General features: G+C 43.7%; 1 protein-coding gene across 1 annotated transcript in view; it reads left to right on the top strand.

Moving 5' to 3' along the window:
* LOC126249389 (coiled-coil domain-containing protein 63) overlaps positions 1–17,058 on the top strand; it is a 465,360-nt gene that overhangs the window by 155,598 nt on the left and 292,704 nt on the right. Inside the window, exon 3 of the mRNA XM_049951042.1 lies at positions 3,707–3,875. Within this exon, the coding sequence (XP_049806999.1) occupies positions 3,707–3,875 (169 nt within the window). The remainder of the gene's footprint in view (positions 1–3,706; positions 3,876–17,058) is intronic.

Genomic DNA, 17,058 nt, shown 5'->3' on the forward strand with positions numbered 1-17,058 from the left:
GTCAGCATTAGGTATGACACACTTAATAGTTAATAATGGTAACTGAAGTGCTGCTGGGTGACGGAAGGAAACAGTTTGATTATACAGCCAAGTCTTCCGTCAAAATCAGAACTGCGTTATGAAATTAAAATTTTAAGCATTCTATGTAATGGAACAGCGACGATCATCTATAGAGCAATGATATTTGACGGCCCAGTTAGCATTTCATTGCTAGTTCGTAGCCGTTTTCTGCATCTACTGCATCTCTAGACATAGTGTGTCCTACTGGATCTTAGAGATGGGTGTGCCTGATTATAAGGTTTTGGATCAACGTTGGAGCAACTTTCGTTCGTGGCCTCTAAAGAGGCCCAGCATTATTTTTGATTTGAAATTGTTTTTCTCATCTGGTCTGATTCCGTTAGTGTTCTACTAGCACTGGAACAAATGTATCCAGCAGAGAAAATTATTTGAAATGTATTGCACACCCTTCTTATTATTCAAAAGGAAGGGTAACGTGTTTCATTCTGTAGCGTACCAGGGCATGTCGGAAATTGGAGAAACGAGCAACCGAACATAGTAGCCAACGGTACATGCAGGAAATACAATTTGACACAGCGTGCCATTCCCCTACAGCATTTGGATCAGAGACGTGCGACTGTGAGAGAAGCATTGGCTGTGACACGTGACTAAGCTATTGGTCTGACTGCAGATAGAGTGCAGCCTTTATTCGCCACGGTGGTGGGCACATCTCCTCAGCCGTCTTTTTATCACGGGAAAGGTGCCCGGTACTCATTTGACAGTAGGCTGTGTGGACCAGGGGCCGTCATGGAGGGCCTGAAACGAGAAAAAATCGCACCCCTAATCCAAGATTGAAGCAGGACCTTCCAAGACCATAGCCTGGTGTTCTACTAGCTGGACCACCACGGCCACCAATGTCTAGCTGTGGGGAACAATAAACAGGGGTCGGTGGAGCAACTGACCATGGTGTACCTCATGGTGTACCAGTCACTCCGACTGGCTGAAATAACCCAGATACGACGCCGAATAGGGTATTGTCGGCTTGAAACTCTCCCGAGAGGATAGCCCGGCTTGTGATGCCTGTGGTGTACAAATCACTGTGCGCCACGTTTCAACTGAACACCACTAAGCTCTTTGGTTGGAAATTTCAGTGTGGTTAGCTGCTTCATTCGTTTTATCCCAGCGATCAGCCCTCCACAGCAATCTCCCATACTATTTTAATCCTTTCTAACGAATTTCACTTCCCTATCGTTAATTTTTTATCTGAGTAGTTGCGTGATTTTCGTATTTGGCTGTGTGTGTGTGTGTGTGTGTGTGTGTGTGTGTGTGTGCGAGCTAGAGCTTTAGCACATCTTTACGGCATGTTTACATTTTAATTATAGTTCTTTTTCTTACTCCGCCGCTCTAGTCTCATAAAATTTTGGTACTAGCACTAGCAGGAGGATCTGCAGCGAATTGACGCATGGTGTAGGGAATGGCAACTGAATCTCAATGTAGACAAGTGTAATTTGCTGCGAATACATAGAAAGATAGCTCCCTTATCATTTAGCTACAAAACAGCAGGTCAGCAACTGGAAGCAGTTAATTCCATAAATTATCTGGGAGTACGCATTAGGAGTGATTTAAAATGGAATGATCATATAAAGTTGATCGTCGGTAAAGCAGATGCCAGACTGAGATTCATTGGAAGAATCCTAAGGAAATGCAATCCGAAAACAAAGGAAGTAGGTTACAGTACGCTTGTTCGCCCACTGCTTGAATACTGCTCCGTAGCAGATAGGGTTGATAGAAGAGATAGAGAAGACCCAACGGAGAGCAGCGCGCTTCGTTACAGGATCATTTAGTAATCGCAAAAGCGTTACGGAGATGATAGATAAACTCCAGTGGAAGACTCTGCAGGAGAGACGCTCAGTAGCTCGGTACGGGCTTTTGTTATTTCGAGAACATACCTTCACCGAAGAGTCCAGCAGTATATTGCTCCCTCCTACGTATATCTCGCGAAGAGACCATGAGGATAAAATCAGAGAGATTAGAGCCCACACAGAAGCATACAGACAATCCTTCTTTCCACGAACAATACGAGACTGGTATAGAAGGGAGAACCGATAGAGGTACTCAGGGTACCCTCCGCCACACACCGTCAGGTGGCTTGCGGAGTATGGATGTAGATGTAGATGTAGATAGGCTTTGCAGTCGTGCATGCATGCAACCACGTCATATGAAGTTACCTCGACTGACTACTAAACACACGCCTCTTTCTTCCTGCTCATAATTTACTCAGCTGAAAAATGTGGTACAAGCAAATGTATGTACAAGTACGTCACCACAGACAGATGGTTTACACAAACTTGAAGGAGCATGTGCGAAGTTGTGCATGAAGGAATATGTCACCATTGCTTATGCTCGTGGAACGAATTTTGGTTCGGCTTTATAAACCTTAAAAACCACGTTGAGGTAACAACTCGTATTTATTCAAAACATTCGTGAAAGCAGAGGCAAAGATAATGCAATACAATTTCAGAACAGCCGAAGAAACAGTTTTTCGTTTGGATTCAAACAAACGAAGTTTTTACGCGGAGACTAATGCAGCAAACATTCATATAAACTCAGAAAACGTAGTGGGAGCAGTGCATAGTTTTAATACAAAGCTTTCGGAAACAGTAAAGTTAGACATGACCCTTCGACATGACAGGCATCATGGAGACACATTCATATTACAAGGCAGATTCTGTCCACAGTTGCCTCATATCACTTAAGGTAAATGCGAGGATGATTCCTTTATAAAGGACACTGCAGATTTTCTACTTCGTCTTTCTCCATAGATTGTTAGAGCTCCTTCTCTAATCACATAGTCGTCACAGAGCGTTAAACCCTAATGACTCATGCCCTACAGAGGTGCCCCTTCTAAACTGAGAAGCACTTTCTAAAATGTATTTATAAAGAAAGGCATATAGGAGGGTAATATTTCGTCCACATAATTAGAGATGCAGCACCACATTAGTTCTACTACAAAGGGGAGAAATCGGTCGTGGGTTTAGTGAAGGAAAAATTTCAGAACGCTCCTAAAAAGGTTTAGATCAATCAGTTAAACCCAAATCGTAATGACGTAATATGAATTTGAGTTCACTGTCTGTGAATAAGATATAAGTGTCCTAAGAAGTGCACCACACCTATCGCTCTGCCTAGACAGGTGTGGTAGGAAAGATATTGGTAAAAGAAAATGAGTGAGAAAGAGATATCGTTCGAAAAGCGGCGGGTGATTATTTTACCAGTGTGGAAAGGAGTACTGAATCCTTGTTGGGTACAGCCCAACTATTATATCCAAAAATCTGTATGCATTTACTGCACACTTCGCATTACCTTTCAGTCGACGCAAGTTCACTTGCTGAGTATGACATACATTGAACTGCGTTCATAATGATTTATTCACGGGGCCGAACCAACAATATAGAAATTCGGGGATAGTGATAGACTGGCATATGAGGTTCTATCTTTGTGTACGCATAGTAATTGTAATCCACACTATTTTTGTATAGTATCTTTGCTTAAACCAGCATAGATTAGATTAACACAAAACCTGTATTTCTGGGTAATCTCCCCAGAAATATTTATATGAAATAACTGCATACGTCTGATTTAGATTTTATATAATGTAATAACAATAAACACGAAGTAGTGTACCCATCCATCCAATGATTTCCTTTAACAGGAATATGATAGCAGCACTGGAGAAGGAAAAACAGGAGTTGCTTCAGAATCTACGACTTTCAAAATCAACGCTGAATGAAATGAGAGACAACAAACTAAAAGCTAATATAGCACAGCTGATTGCAGAGGGCGACAGATACGAAGCAGAAATCAAAACAGAAAAGGAACAGGTAGGACATTTTCATCTTTGGAGGATCTGTCTAACTGTTATCTTAGTCTTTTAATTATGTTTATCTCAAAAGTAAGTGTTTTTAGCGTGTTATGTTGCATCAGATAGATATTTTCATTACGACTCCTGATACGAATATCACTGAAGGTAACAGTCACTTCTGATTAAAATCCATTGAGCTGCAGGATAGATTATGATGAACTCATATCGTTCCACCAAAGTTTGCACTAGCGCTAAAGAAACAGGACGAAGCAGCGATAGGTTGCTTACAGATCTACACTAATGTACACAACGAAGGTATTTCATTTGAAGTAGTGTACCTGTCATGAGTTCTAAAAATATTGTTTACCTTATTACCTAAAGAATTTTAGTACCTGTGGATCTTTTATGAGGTTTCACAGATTATCAAATGTATTGTGGACTCTTGAGAAGTATTCATTTATTTATTACTATTATAAAGTTAACGACTTTGTAGCCGCGGTTAAAAGACTTTTTTTAAAAACAATATTAAGTCTCGCGTTTTCTCCTTATGTATAGTTGGTGCAGGTCCGGTTTTTCGTGGGCTCAGGACACACTAGTGGGTTGCCCATTAGGTGTCTAACACAGTTTAGAATGAATGTCCAAGCTTTAGATTATCAGTAAATGCAATATGTAATAAGAGATTATTATAACAAGAAACGAAAAATTTGTTGCAATAAACATTAAAAATAAATTCAAAAAGATACAAGTTCTAAAATAAATAAAAGTAACTTTAAAATTTTGTTTTTGGGTCAATACATCTACTTTTTCAAACGGGGTTACAATGAGAGAGGAAAGATTACGATGAAGATTATGATTATATGGCCTGGTGTAAATTAGTCATTGAATATGGAATTAGACCACAGCATGGAGCCACTGTACCTCTACGTTAATTGTCTTAGCAAATGTATCAATTACTTCACATAACTCTGTTTTTTTTTTACCTAACAAAAAATAGTTCAAACAAATGTCGAGTGCTTCAGAAAGCCCTGTCTACTTGCTCTATATAAAATATATTCTGCTAAATGAAATGGTCATCACCAGTTTTTCGAGTCCTCTGTGAATACTCCTAAACACTGTACATAGCAAATTACACATGAGAGCAAAGCAGAGGTGTGGCCAATTCCAGATTTCCAACGTTCCTAGTAATGAGAGACTGGCAAGGCTAGTGCAAAATGGTTCAGTAATATTTGATATGAAATCTAAACATACAAACAGAGTTGTAACTGGATTTATGATAACTATCTAATTCGGTGATCGTGTTGCCCAGGCATTTAACTAGACAAGCTCCATCTATTTCACACACTTGTTTTTCGGTTCAAGTGGGCGGAATTGGTTCTCCCTGAACGAGTCGCTATGTGTACAGCATCTTTGCTGGTCGCAAAGTCAATATCAGTTGCACTGCAAAGTGGGAATATAAGACTCGTCACCCATTTAACAGGCACTTTGAGCCGGTTATGTCTGTGACACGGCCTACACCAACAGTGTATAGGATGGAGAAGTACAGTTCTTACAGTAAAGGCATCAGGAGATGTGAGTGTCACGACAGGGCTAAGGGTGTCGGACCTGGGGTTCTGTACGTCCGCCCTTGTTGACTTCATATCAGGGTTGCTTTAGGTAGGATGCGCCCATGTCTGTTTGTGGCCTGCTGACATGAGAACTAATTCCATAGGGTCCAATACCCGATCATAAGAACCTTCATTTAGCACTATGCTCAGGAACCATGGCGAGGCTGGAGTTCGTGTCACGTGAAGTGGGAGACTGGGACGAAGGAGCTAGCCTATGTCAACCGATATCCTGTGGAATAGGCAGAGGTGGTCGTGTCTCGTAGTAGAATGAGGGCAGTGCTGGAGTTGCTAGTGCGATATGTTCCATGCGACCATGATTTCGAATATTTGACGAACTGTTTCTGACAACTCCTTGGGTCCATGCTGCACAGCGTATTGCAGGAGCAAACAGGATAACTTAGGATGGCGTACAGGCTCTGGACTGCTGGACTATATGCAGGAACATGCGGTATATGTGCCTATGCCGCAGTTCCATCGGATTGCAGCTGTTGACTAGTTAGAACAGTAGGTAGCAATGAAATTTATCTGGGTTTCTTCCTTCACAGTTTCCCACATCTCTGTAGTCAACTGCATTTTGACGGTTCTACCTCAAAAGTGGACAGCAATTGGAATGGTGCAGTGCTCAGGTGCTTAATACCATCATGCGATCAAAATTGTTAAATACAGATGGCATGAATCACAGACCACTACGTGATAATATAGTGTGAGGGCCTTCCTCAAAAGCATAAATAACTGAGAGGGCCGAGATCGAAGCCTTTGCTGTGGTTATAGCCTGTGGGTAACATATGAGAAGTTGAAGAGAGCATATAGCACAAACAGAACATTGATCTTTAACTTGTAGAGCATTTTCAATGTGCATATACTCTCAGGAATGCTCTGGAGAAATAATGAGTAGATATTACCTGATTCCGTGTGCTAGGAACACAGGTACAGAAGGGATTTTCAGTATCAGCCTTTACGACTAACCTATGAACTTGAAGCTGAGCCATCGCCTTGATGCAGAACAACACCTAGTGCGTTCCGTGGGGCAACTGGAGCATACATGGCCAACATATGACTGAAATAACTACCCCTCATTCTACTTCTTCCAATTGTCTGGAATAGTACGCCTCTCCTCGCATTCAGGTGATAGAGCAAGGAAAAATACTTATAGAAGCCAGGGTCCAATATCTACTGTTTTAGACAGACGCTGCAGCTACTCGATGAAGATATGGGTTTTGTTGTGTGATTTGGGCTACTTCATGGAATGTGATGGGCAACTCGTCCAACACTAGGCACCTAAAGAAGTCGACCTGAAAACATACAGCTGTCTGCTGATCGAAGACAAAAATGGTTCAAATGGCTCTGAGCACTATGGGACTTAACATCTATGGTCATCAGTCCCCTAGAACTTAGAACTACTTAAACCTAACTAACATAAGGACAGCACACAACACCCAGCCATCACGAGGCAGAGAAAATCCCTGACCCCGCCGGGAATCGAACCCGGGAACCCGGGCGTGGTAAGCGAGAACGCTACCGCACGACCACGAGATGCGGGCGCTGATCGAAGACAGCTTCTATACTCATACAGAGGACAATGTCGTTCGCATGTTGAGCAGTGGAATCATAGTGAATATCAGGTGGTAACTGCTGAGAAACAGGGCCTACTGCCGGAGAAAGTAACGTTGTCTCTTCGGGGGTGGGGGTTGAACTAGGACCCAAACAATGAAACCAGGGGCTTATTCTCGATCATTAAAAGAAACTGCATACTTTAGAGGTACATATGAAATTTCATAAACAATGGCCAAAGCGACCTCCTCTATTTGAATATGAATTGCACCACTGAAAGGATTTTGGAGGCATGCACGGGTCACTGGTTTATGGTATTAAGATTTTTGAGGGACGCAACCATGTATTATATACGTAAAATAACCTTCAAATAATGGAAATTTTAAATTTTTTAACAAATTATCTGTATCGTCGAGATGTCTGCTGCCAGTGTAAGACTCAATGTATTTAATTTATGCTTCAGATACTAAATTCTATATAAAGGAAACTGCATTCATTGACTCGACAGCGGAGATCTTTCGACTGAAGCTGATGAAATAGTGACTGTAGGTTTTCACATTCTTGCTCCAACGTAGCCCCAGAAGCTGTAATAGCATTGGAATGATTTTCACACTTTGATATCCCTTGAATGAGTTGTTCTAAGTATTTCTGAAAAAATGTGAGTTTACATGCGGTTCCCAATTGTTACGTCTTTGTTGTACAACTGAGAAATTAAAAAAATGGCCGTGGCTGAAATTTGAATTACTCGTCATCTTAGGAAGGAGCTAATCACATTACGGGGTGTATAAATCTGCTCTGAAAAGTAAACAGTACTCCTAATTGTGAGTTTAGTGGTGCAAATAACACCTTTTTAACACTTAACACCAGGCAATTTCGAAAAAGACGCAAGAATACTGTGCTGCGTCACTCTAAGGATCTCGTTTAGTGATGTGGAGACTAGAGCGACAATAAGTATTTAAGTATCGGTAGATGTAGCATAATGTATTCGTAGCTCAGTGGCACAGTACGCGATCTGGTAAATAGTTGCCTGGCTTCAAGGTTTGGTTCGTATCTGACTTCGTGCAACAATCTTTGCGTTAATAGGTTAATTTGTTTGATCTGAAGAAATCGCGAAATTAATAGGAAGAAAAGTGTACGGATTTTACTAAGATATTTTCGGCTCTCAAAGGGCACAGCGTGTGTGTGTGTGCTTTTTTTTTTTAACCATTTAATACCCTGTCCAAAAGCCTGTGCGAGAAAGTGAGTCTCTGAGACGGTAATAAATTTCGTATTTTCTGCCTTATCCTCCCATGCAGCTATGGTGACGTTCCAAAGGTAATCACGGGGTCTCGGTTCGGGATTAGCGCAGTTTTCTCACATGGTCTGTTTCATCTTCGCCTATACATTTTCAATAGGGTTTAGGTATGATTCAAGATGAGGCCAGTCGAGAAGAGAAATCTCGTTCTGTTCTGCAAACCACTCGTACATCATCGCTGCCATGTGTGTAGGAAATTTGTTCTACCTGAAACAGATTTGTACCTCACGCCATAGACAGGTGGCCACTGCGATATGATACACGAATGTAACTGGGGTCGAAACGGGCACCTTGCGGTCTGTGAACTACTTCGGGACCATCACTCGCTGAAGACAATATTAGTTCGTCGTAAGATATCACTTTCTGTGAGTACCGATAGCCCGCATCTCGTGGTCGTGCGGTAGCGTTCTCGCTTCCCACGCGCGGGTTCCCGGGTTCGATTCCCGGCGGGGTCAGGGATTTTCTCTGCCTCGTGATGGCTGGGTGTTGTGTGCTGTCCTTAGGTTAGTTAGGTTTAAGTAGTTCTAAGTTCTAGGGGACTTATGACCACAGCAGTTGAGTCCCATAGTGCTCAGAGCCATTTGAACCATTTTTTTGAGTACCGATTGACACAGTCCTCGGCAGATGCTAATCGGTACAGCCGATGATCATCAAGGAGTCTCTTACTGATGGACGCGTATTTTCTAAGTAGCCCGGTCTTCCGAAACCGGCGTCGAACCTATCCACCGATAAGGGAAACCACAGTAGCATGTTTCAACTGCACCGCGATTAAAAAAAGAAGTTAACAGTGACGTGTTGACAGAGTCATTATCCTGGACAGGTGTTGTAAGATGCCAAAGTTCAGTTCCCACACGCTTAATGGATTTTCCAGTATCTCGATAACGTCTTATCCATCATCGCGCAGGGCGCTCAGGAACGCCTCACCGTGACCCGGCCGCAGACGCCGTCAAATTCTCTCCTCCACAAGAGGAATGATGCGGTCACGATTTAGACGATGAGGCATGGCATATGAATAATGTGACTCGATTGAAAGAAGTGATGTGGTGCAGGTATTTGGCCTTGCTCGTGTACTGTCATAGGCTGTCATAGAATGAACTGTGCAAACGTAAGTCGCAGCAACAGGCTGTCAGTTGTTACCTTTGTAATATCAATGAAACAGAGTGAATAGTACCGGAGTAATACGTCAGACAGAAGTAGTAAATCTAAGTTACCAAGTCCATGGAGATCATTCTCCACCAGAAGTAACTCTTATTGATTTTTGGCCAAAATTTCATCTCGTCCTCTGTGGGAAATGAGCTGCGTGTCATCTAAATGTGTTTCATATAATACGACTTCACTGCAGGGCTTCGTAGACAACACATTTTTGAACCAGAAGAATGTGTCTTTCATGGCGGAGAAAACAGAGATTTACACGGATTCGAGCATGAGACACTTTACATCCACATCCTGTATGTCGTTTATTCTGCTACGGTGACTATACAGGGTGATCCATTGATAGTGACCGTGGTAACATCACACGAAATAAGCATCAAACGAAAAAACTACAAAGAACGAAAGTTGTCTAGGTTGAAGGGGGAAACCAGATGCCGCTATGGTTGGCGCGGTAGGTGGCGCTGCCACACGTCAAACGGATATCATTTGCGTTTTTTTTAAATAGGAACCCCCATTTTTATTACATATTCGTGTAGTACGTAAAGAAATATGAATGTTTTAGTTGGACCACTTTTCTCGCTTTGTGATAGATGGTGCTGTAATAGTCACAAACATGTGGCTCACAATTTTAGACGAACAGTCGGTAAGAGGTAGGTTTTTTAAATTAAAATACAGAACGTAGGTACATTTGAACATTTTATTTCGGTTGTTTCAGTGTGATACATGTACTTTTGTGAACTTATCATTTCTGAGGACGCATGCTGTTACAGCGTGATTACCTGTAAATACCACATTAATGCAATAAATGCTCAAAATGGTGTCCGTCAACCTCAATGCATTTGGCAATACGTGTAACGACATTCCTCTCAACAGCGAGCTGTTCGCTTTCCATAATGTTCGCACATGCAATGACAGTGCGCTACCGCATGTTGTCAGGCGTTGTCGGTGGATCACGATGGCAAATATCCTTCAACTTTCCCCACGGAAAAAAATCCGGAGACGGCAGATCCGGTGAACGTGCGGGCCATACCGCTTCAATCGCAGGCGAGCTATGTGCCGGACATCCATCATGTTGGAAGTACATCGCCATTCTGTCATACACTGAAACATCTTCTAGTACCATCGGTAGAACATTACGTAGAGAATCAGCATACATTGCACCATTTAGATTTCCATCGATGAAATGGGGGCCAATTATCCTTCCTTCCATAACGCCGCACCATACATCAACCCGCCAATGTCGCTGATGTTCCACTTGTCGCAGTCATCGTGGATTTTCCGTTGCGCAACAGTGCATATTATGCCGGTTTACGTTACCGCTGTTGGTGAATGTCGCTTCATCACTTTGAAGAACGAGTGCAAAAAATCAGTCATCGTCCATACGTGATAGCACGTAGTGACACGTTTGTGACTATTACAGCGCCATCTATCACAAAGCGAAAAAAGTGGTCAAACTAAAACATTCACATTTCTTTACGTACTACACGAATATGTAATAAAAGTGAGTGTTCCTGTTTTAAAGAACCCAGTTGATATCTATTTGACCTATGGCAGCGCCATCTAGCGGGCCAACCATAACGCCATCTGGTTTCCCCCTTCAAGCCAGACAAGTTTCGTTCTTTGTAGTTTTTTCGTGATATATTTGGACCGGTCACGATCAATGGACCACCCTGTATACTAACTTAAATGTATTCAGTATATCATATTTTCATAATAGGTTTTGTGCCTTCTTGGAACAGATATGGAATACTGGCAAGACCAGTTTCCTGTAACTTTTGAGGTAATATTTTCTCATCTGAGTGTTCCCATGGTAAACAGAAAAAGGTGGGATGTTGCACTTCGTTCACGTCAGTGCTGTACCGAACTTTAGCTCTGGGTGCGATTTTCGCAGACCAAGTTTTCTGGCCGCGCTGGGTAGCCTCGCGGTCTGAGGCGCCTTGTCACGGTCCGGGCGGCTGCTCCCGTCGGAGGTTCGAGTCCTCCCTCGGGCATGGGTGTGTGTGTTGTCCTTAGTGTAAGTTAGATTAAGTAGTGTGTAGGCTTAGGGGCCGATGACCTTAGCAGTTTGGTCTCATAAGGCCTTGAGGCGTAGCGCCGTATACCGATCCTGCCTTGGAGGCGGTCAAGTGGGAGATGTCTCAGAGCTTGATAGTGACAGATGGTGACGCGAGACTGGACACGCACGTAGTTTATGTTATCAGCCGGTAGAGGACAGTATTGGATAGGGGACTGTGATTTAGTTTCGATTGTGCCCACTAGAGTGCACTAAAGTAAGAGAAGGTTTTTCATAAACTGTTCTAGTATTTTCATAAAGTGTTATTATGTCTTTTTGTGTATGTAAAATATTATAAATGTGTTTTAGCACTATGAATGATGCGTGAGTGTGGTTTAAGGTTAATATGAATATAATTGTTTAACGAATTATGTAGTGGGATTTAGTGTGGGAACATTTCGAAGAAGTATGGATGTGGACAAAGGGGATTTTTGTAGAATAGATTTGTAAAGTAAGTTTATGGTGAAGGGAAAGTTAATTCAGGTATAAATAACAATAGTAAATAACTTTAAATATAAACAAAACTTCAGCATATTAGATAATTACGTCGGTAAAAGGTGCAGTCGTTAGGTTTACTATTTTGTGATTGGTTATTGATGAAAAGCGCGGACTGACGCCGGAGAATGTTGTTTTGCTATTGGCTGTTGAGGAAACTGACCAATGGTAAAGCAATATTCTTCGCGCGTCTTTCTCTGCTGGCAGAGGAGACTTAAGAGTATTCTGGAGAGGAGTCGGAGCCTAGCCATGAAACAGTTCGGACGTGTGTACTAGTAATTCCGATGGAAATGATAAGTTGCCAGATCTAGCAGTGCTTCATACATCAAAAGTGTTGTAAAGTGACGACATAATTATTCCGATGGGTGTGTAGAAATTTCGGAATTTTTAAGTGAATTTTGTGACGAGAACAGACAAATTCCGCGTGGCGTATTGAGCAGGTCGGTGGCTAAAAACTGTGACTGCATTAGGTACCGACAGACTTAATATTTGGCGAGTATTCTCAATCAAAAACAATCCGTATTTTTGTAGCTATTACGTTTTCGGGATATGCAACACCATAAACTTACTAATGTGAGTGAAAGGGATTGTGAGTGATTGTGTTAAGACTAGCATGGGCTTGGCAGTGGTACTTGTTCACCCAAGTTTCAGGATATATTAATTAAGGACAAAATTTCCAACCTTTCATTTCGTGTGAAAACTTACTCCCGAAACGTAGATTAGTAACTTTAATTGCAGCCTGGTTCACGTCGAAGTACAGTAGGTTTCGCTCGGCTTCCCTACTGATGATCTGCTGAGACAATGTTCACAAGTAGGTGCAGGTTCGTCGTAAAGGGGCGGAAGGAACCGCACCGCCGCAACCTTCCCACAAATTTCCAGTTTTCCAACTTTTCTGCTGGTAAGTGTACTTGCACATCTCAGTCGACACACGTTTAATACGAGTTTATCTTGCGTGCTATTTCCACAGACAGTTCTTAATATGGAAGTGGTACGTCGGTGTTGGAGAAGTAGTAACAGTAACTCCCGGTTAATTTTGACTGCAAATCTTCTGCACACGCAGTAGGACATAGATGTGTATTAGTGCATTAAATGTTCCTTTGATGTGGGCGCAAAGTTACGCCATCTTAAATGGGAGACATTCGAGCACCCGCTCTCGAGTCATGATGTGTCCCCATGCTATTATCACTCCTTCGGTCCCTTAAAAGTGGCCTTGCAGGGTCGACGATTCCTGTCGGACGAGGAAGTGCGGCACCGAGTTACGGACTTATTCGGTCAGCAGGACACGATGTTTTACCAAACGGGTATCTTCTATCTGGTGCGTAGGTGGGATGATTGTGTCAATGCACACTGCGATTTTTTCTTATTGGCATACCTATTTTGGACTGTACGGCCTTCGAACGGAAACTTTTTGCTCGCCCATTATACCTGCACAGAATTTCGCGCCTGCGCACGGGAACGCAGTTTCGAATGATTCGTAGGCTTCCCGTACCGGAAGGGTAACCTCGCTGATCGCGAAGGATCTGCTCCAGAGGGCCTGCGGCTTGCCAATGCTAGAGCTCGGGAGCTGATGCCCGACTGCTCGATTTCGCGAGCTTCATCCCACATAACAAAATTATTTAAAATTAGGTTTCCTAGCCATTTTGAATGTGGTGCTGAATGTAGGCATTATCACTAGGCATTCCTGCTTCCGCTTATAGTGCGTTTATGAGGTGCTGCTTCCTGTTGGAAAACACAGGCCGTCATGGGAAAAATACTCAATCTAGAGTCGGCCTTATACGCCCAGGCCACTAACCATTTAGGAGGATTAGGGAAACTCTGCGCCGAACAGAATCCTCTTCTCCAACTACCAGAAAAAGTCATTTAGAATACAGAATCGAGACAGGACAAGCACACAGGTGCGGTAAGAAAATGATACGCTACAAGCAATGGAAAACATGGTACACCGGTGACGTTACTTTAAACGATTTTCCGTTGTGGCAACAAAAGGGGTCTGAAATTCACGGTCGGTGGCGAGACGAATCACAACATCTATGATAAACAACTCCGCTTATGACACCTTACATTAATTACAAAAGTTAGTATGAAACTTCCTGGCAGATTAAAACTGTGTGCCCGACCGAGACTCGAACTCGGGACCTTTGCCTTTCGCGGGCAAAGGTCCCGAGTTCGAGTCTCGGTCGGGCACACAGTTTTAATCTGCCAGGAAGTTTCATATCAGCGCACACTCCGCTGCAGAGTGAAAATCTCATTCTGAAAAGTTAGTATAATTGGTAGATGAGACCCTTGAAGTGACAAGCCATGATGACTAAGACTGATGGACAGTTTTAGCACACTGGCAAAATATAAATCGATCTGCACAACATGAATTACCTAATCATAATGTTCACCATTCATATCGTTGCATATGACATAATTAAATCCACGCAGAAATGCTGGCAAATGTGCTGACGCTGTTATGGAAGCCTACGGGATGAAGCGTGTTCATTTCTGAAACCAGAGCTCGCTGAGCCGGGTGTGGTTAACAGCCATGGCAGTCAGTGGTCGCGGATCGGAGTGAACTGATATGTGGCGATGGAACCTCTCAATTTCACACTACGAAAGATCCCTACCCAAAGACTGGAAAGTTACACAGGTCACACCAATATTCAAGAAAGGTAGTATGAGTAATCCACTAAATTACAGGTCCATATCGTTAACGTCGATATGTAGCAGTATTTTAGAACATACACTCCTGGAAATTGAAATAAGAACACCGTGAATTCATTGTCCCAGGAAGGGGAAACTTTATTGACACATTCCTGGGGTCAGATACATCACATGATCACACTGACAGAACCACAGGCACATAGACACAGGCAACAGAGCATGCACAATGTCGGCACTAGTACAGTGTATATCCACCTTTCGCAGCAATGCAGGCTGCTATTCTCCCATGGAGACGATCGTAGAGATGCTGGATGTAGTCCTGTGGAACGGCTTGCCATGCCATTTCCACCTGGCGCCTCAGTTGGACCAGCGTTCGTGCTGGACGTGCAGACCGCGTGAGACGACGCTTCATCTAGTCCCAAACATGCTCAATGGGGGACAGATCCGGAGATCTTGCTGGCCAGGGTAGTTGACTTACACCTTCTAGAGCACGTTGGGTGGCACGGGATACATGCGGACGTGCATTGTCCTGTTGGAACAGCAAGTTCCCTTGCCGGTCTAGGAATGGTAGAACGATGGGTTCGATGACGGTTTGGATGTACCGTGCACTATTCAGTGTGCCCTCGACGATCACCAGTGGTGTACGGCCAGTGTAGGAGATCGCTCCCCACACCATGATGCCGGGTGTTGGCCCTGTGTGCCTCGGTCGTATGCAGTCCTGATTGTGGCGCTCACCTGCACGGCGCCAAACACGCATACGACCATCATTGGCACCAAGGCAGAAGCGACTCTCATCGCTGAAGACGACACGTCTCCATTCGTCCCTCCATTCACGCCTGTCGCGACACCACTGGAGGCGGGCTGCACGATGTTGGGGCGTGAGCGGAAGACGGCCTAACGGTATGCGGGACCGTAGCCCAGCTTCATGGAGACGGTTGCGAATGGTCCTCGCCGATACCCCAGGAGCAACAGTGTCCCTAATTTGCTGGGAAGTGGCGGTGCGGTCCCCTACGGCACTGCGTAGGATCCTACGGTCTTGGCGTGCATCCGTGCGTCGCTGCGGTCCGGTCCCAGGTCGACGGGCACGTGCACCTTCCGCCGACCACTGGCGACAACATCGAGATACTGTGGAGACCTCACGCCCCACGTGTTGAGCAATTCGGCGGTACGTCCACCCGGCCTCCCGCATGCCCACTATACGCCCTCGCTCAAAGTCAGTCAACTGCACATACGGTTCACGTCCACGCTGTCGCGGCATGCTACCAGTGTTAAAGACTGCGATGGAGCTCCGTATGCCACGGCAAACTGGCTGACACTGACGGCGGCGGTGCACAAATGCTGCGCAGCTAGCGCCATTCGACGGCCAACACCGCGGTTCCTGGTGTGTCCGCTGTGCCGTGCGTGTGATCATTGCTTGTACAGCCCTCTCGCAGTGTCCGGAGCAAGTATGGTGGGTCTGACACACCGGTGTCAATGTGTTCTTTTTTCCATTTCCAGGAGTGTATATTGTGTTCGAACATTGTGAATTATCTCGAAGAAAACGATCTATTGACACACAATCAACATGGGTTTACAAAACATGGTTCCTGTGAAACACAACTAGCTCTTTATTCACATGAAGTGCTGAGTGCTATTGACAAGTGATTTCAGATCGACTCAATATTTCTGGATTTCCGGAAGGCTTTTGACACTGTACCACACAAGCGGCTCGTAGTGAAATTGCGTGCTTATGGAATATCGTCTCAGTTATGTGACAGGATCTGTGATTTCCTGTCACAGAGATCACAGTTCGTAGTAATTGACGGAAAGTCATAGAGTAAAGCAGAAGTGATTTCTGGCGTTCCCCAAGGTAGTGGTGTAGGCCCTTTTACTTTTCCTTATCCATGCAAACGATTTGGGAGACAATCTGAGCAGCCGTCTTTGTTTGTTTGCAGATGACGCTGTCGTTTATCGACTAATAAAGTCATCAGAAGATCAAAGCAAACTGCAAAACGATTTTGAAAAAAATATCTGAATGGTGCGAAAAGTGGCAGTTGACCCTGAATAACGAAAAGTGTGAGGTCATCCACATGAGTGCTAAAAGGAACTCGTTAAACTTCGATTACACGATAAATCAGTCTAATCTAAAAGCCGTAAATTCAGTTAAATACCTAGGTATTACAATTACGAACAACTTAAATTGGAAGAAACACATAGAAAATGTTGTGGAGAAGGCTAACCAAAGACTGCGTTTTATTGGCAGGACTCTTAGAAAATGTAACATACCTACTAAGGAGACTGCCTACACTACGCTTGTCCGTCCTCTTTTGGAATACTGCTGCGCGGTGTGGAATCCTTACCAGATAGAACTGACAGCGAAAAAGTTCAAAGAAAGGCAGCACGTTTAGTATTATCGCGAAATATGGGA

This window comes from Schistocerca nitens, chromosome 3 (genome assembly GCF_023898315.1).
Source record: "Schistocerca nitens isolate TAMUIC-IGC-003100 chromosome 3, iqSchNite1.1, whole genome shotgun sequence".
Lineage (NCBI taxonomy): Eukaryota > Metazoa > Arthropoda > Insecta > Orthoptera > Acrididae > Schistocerca > Schistocerca nitens.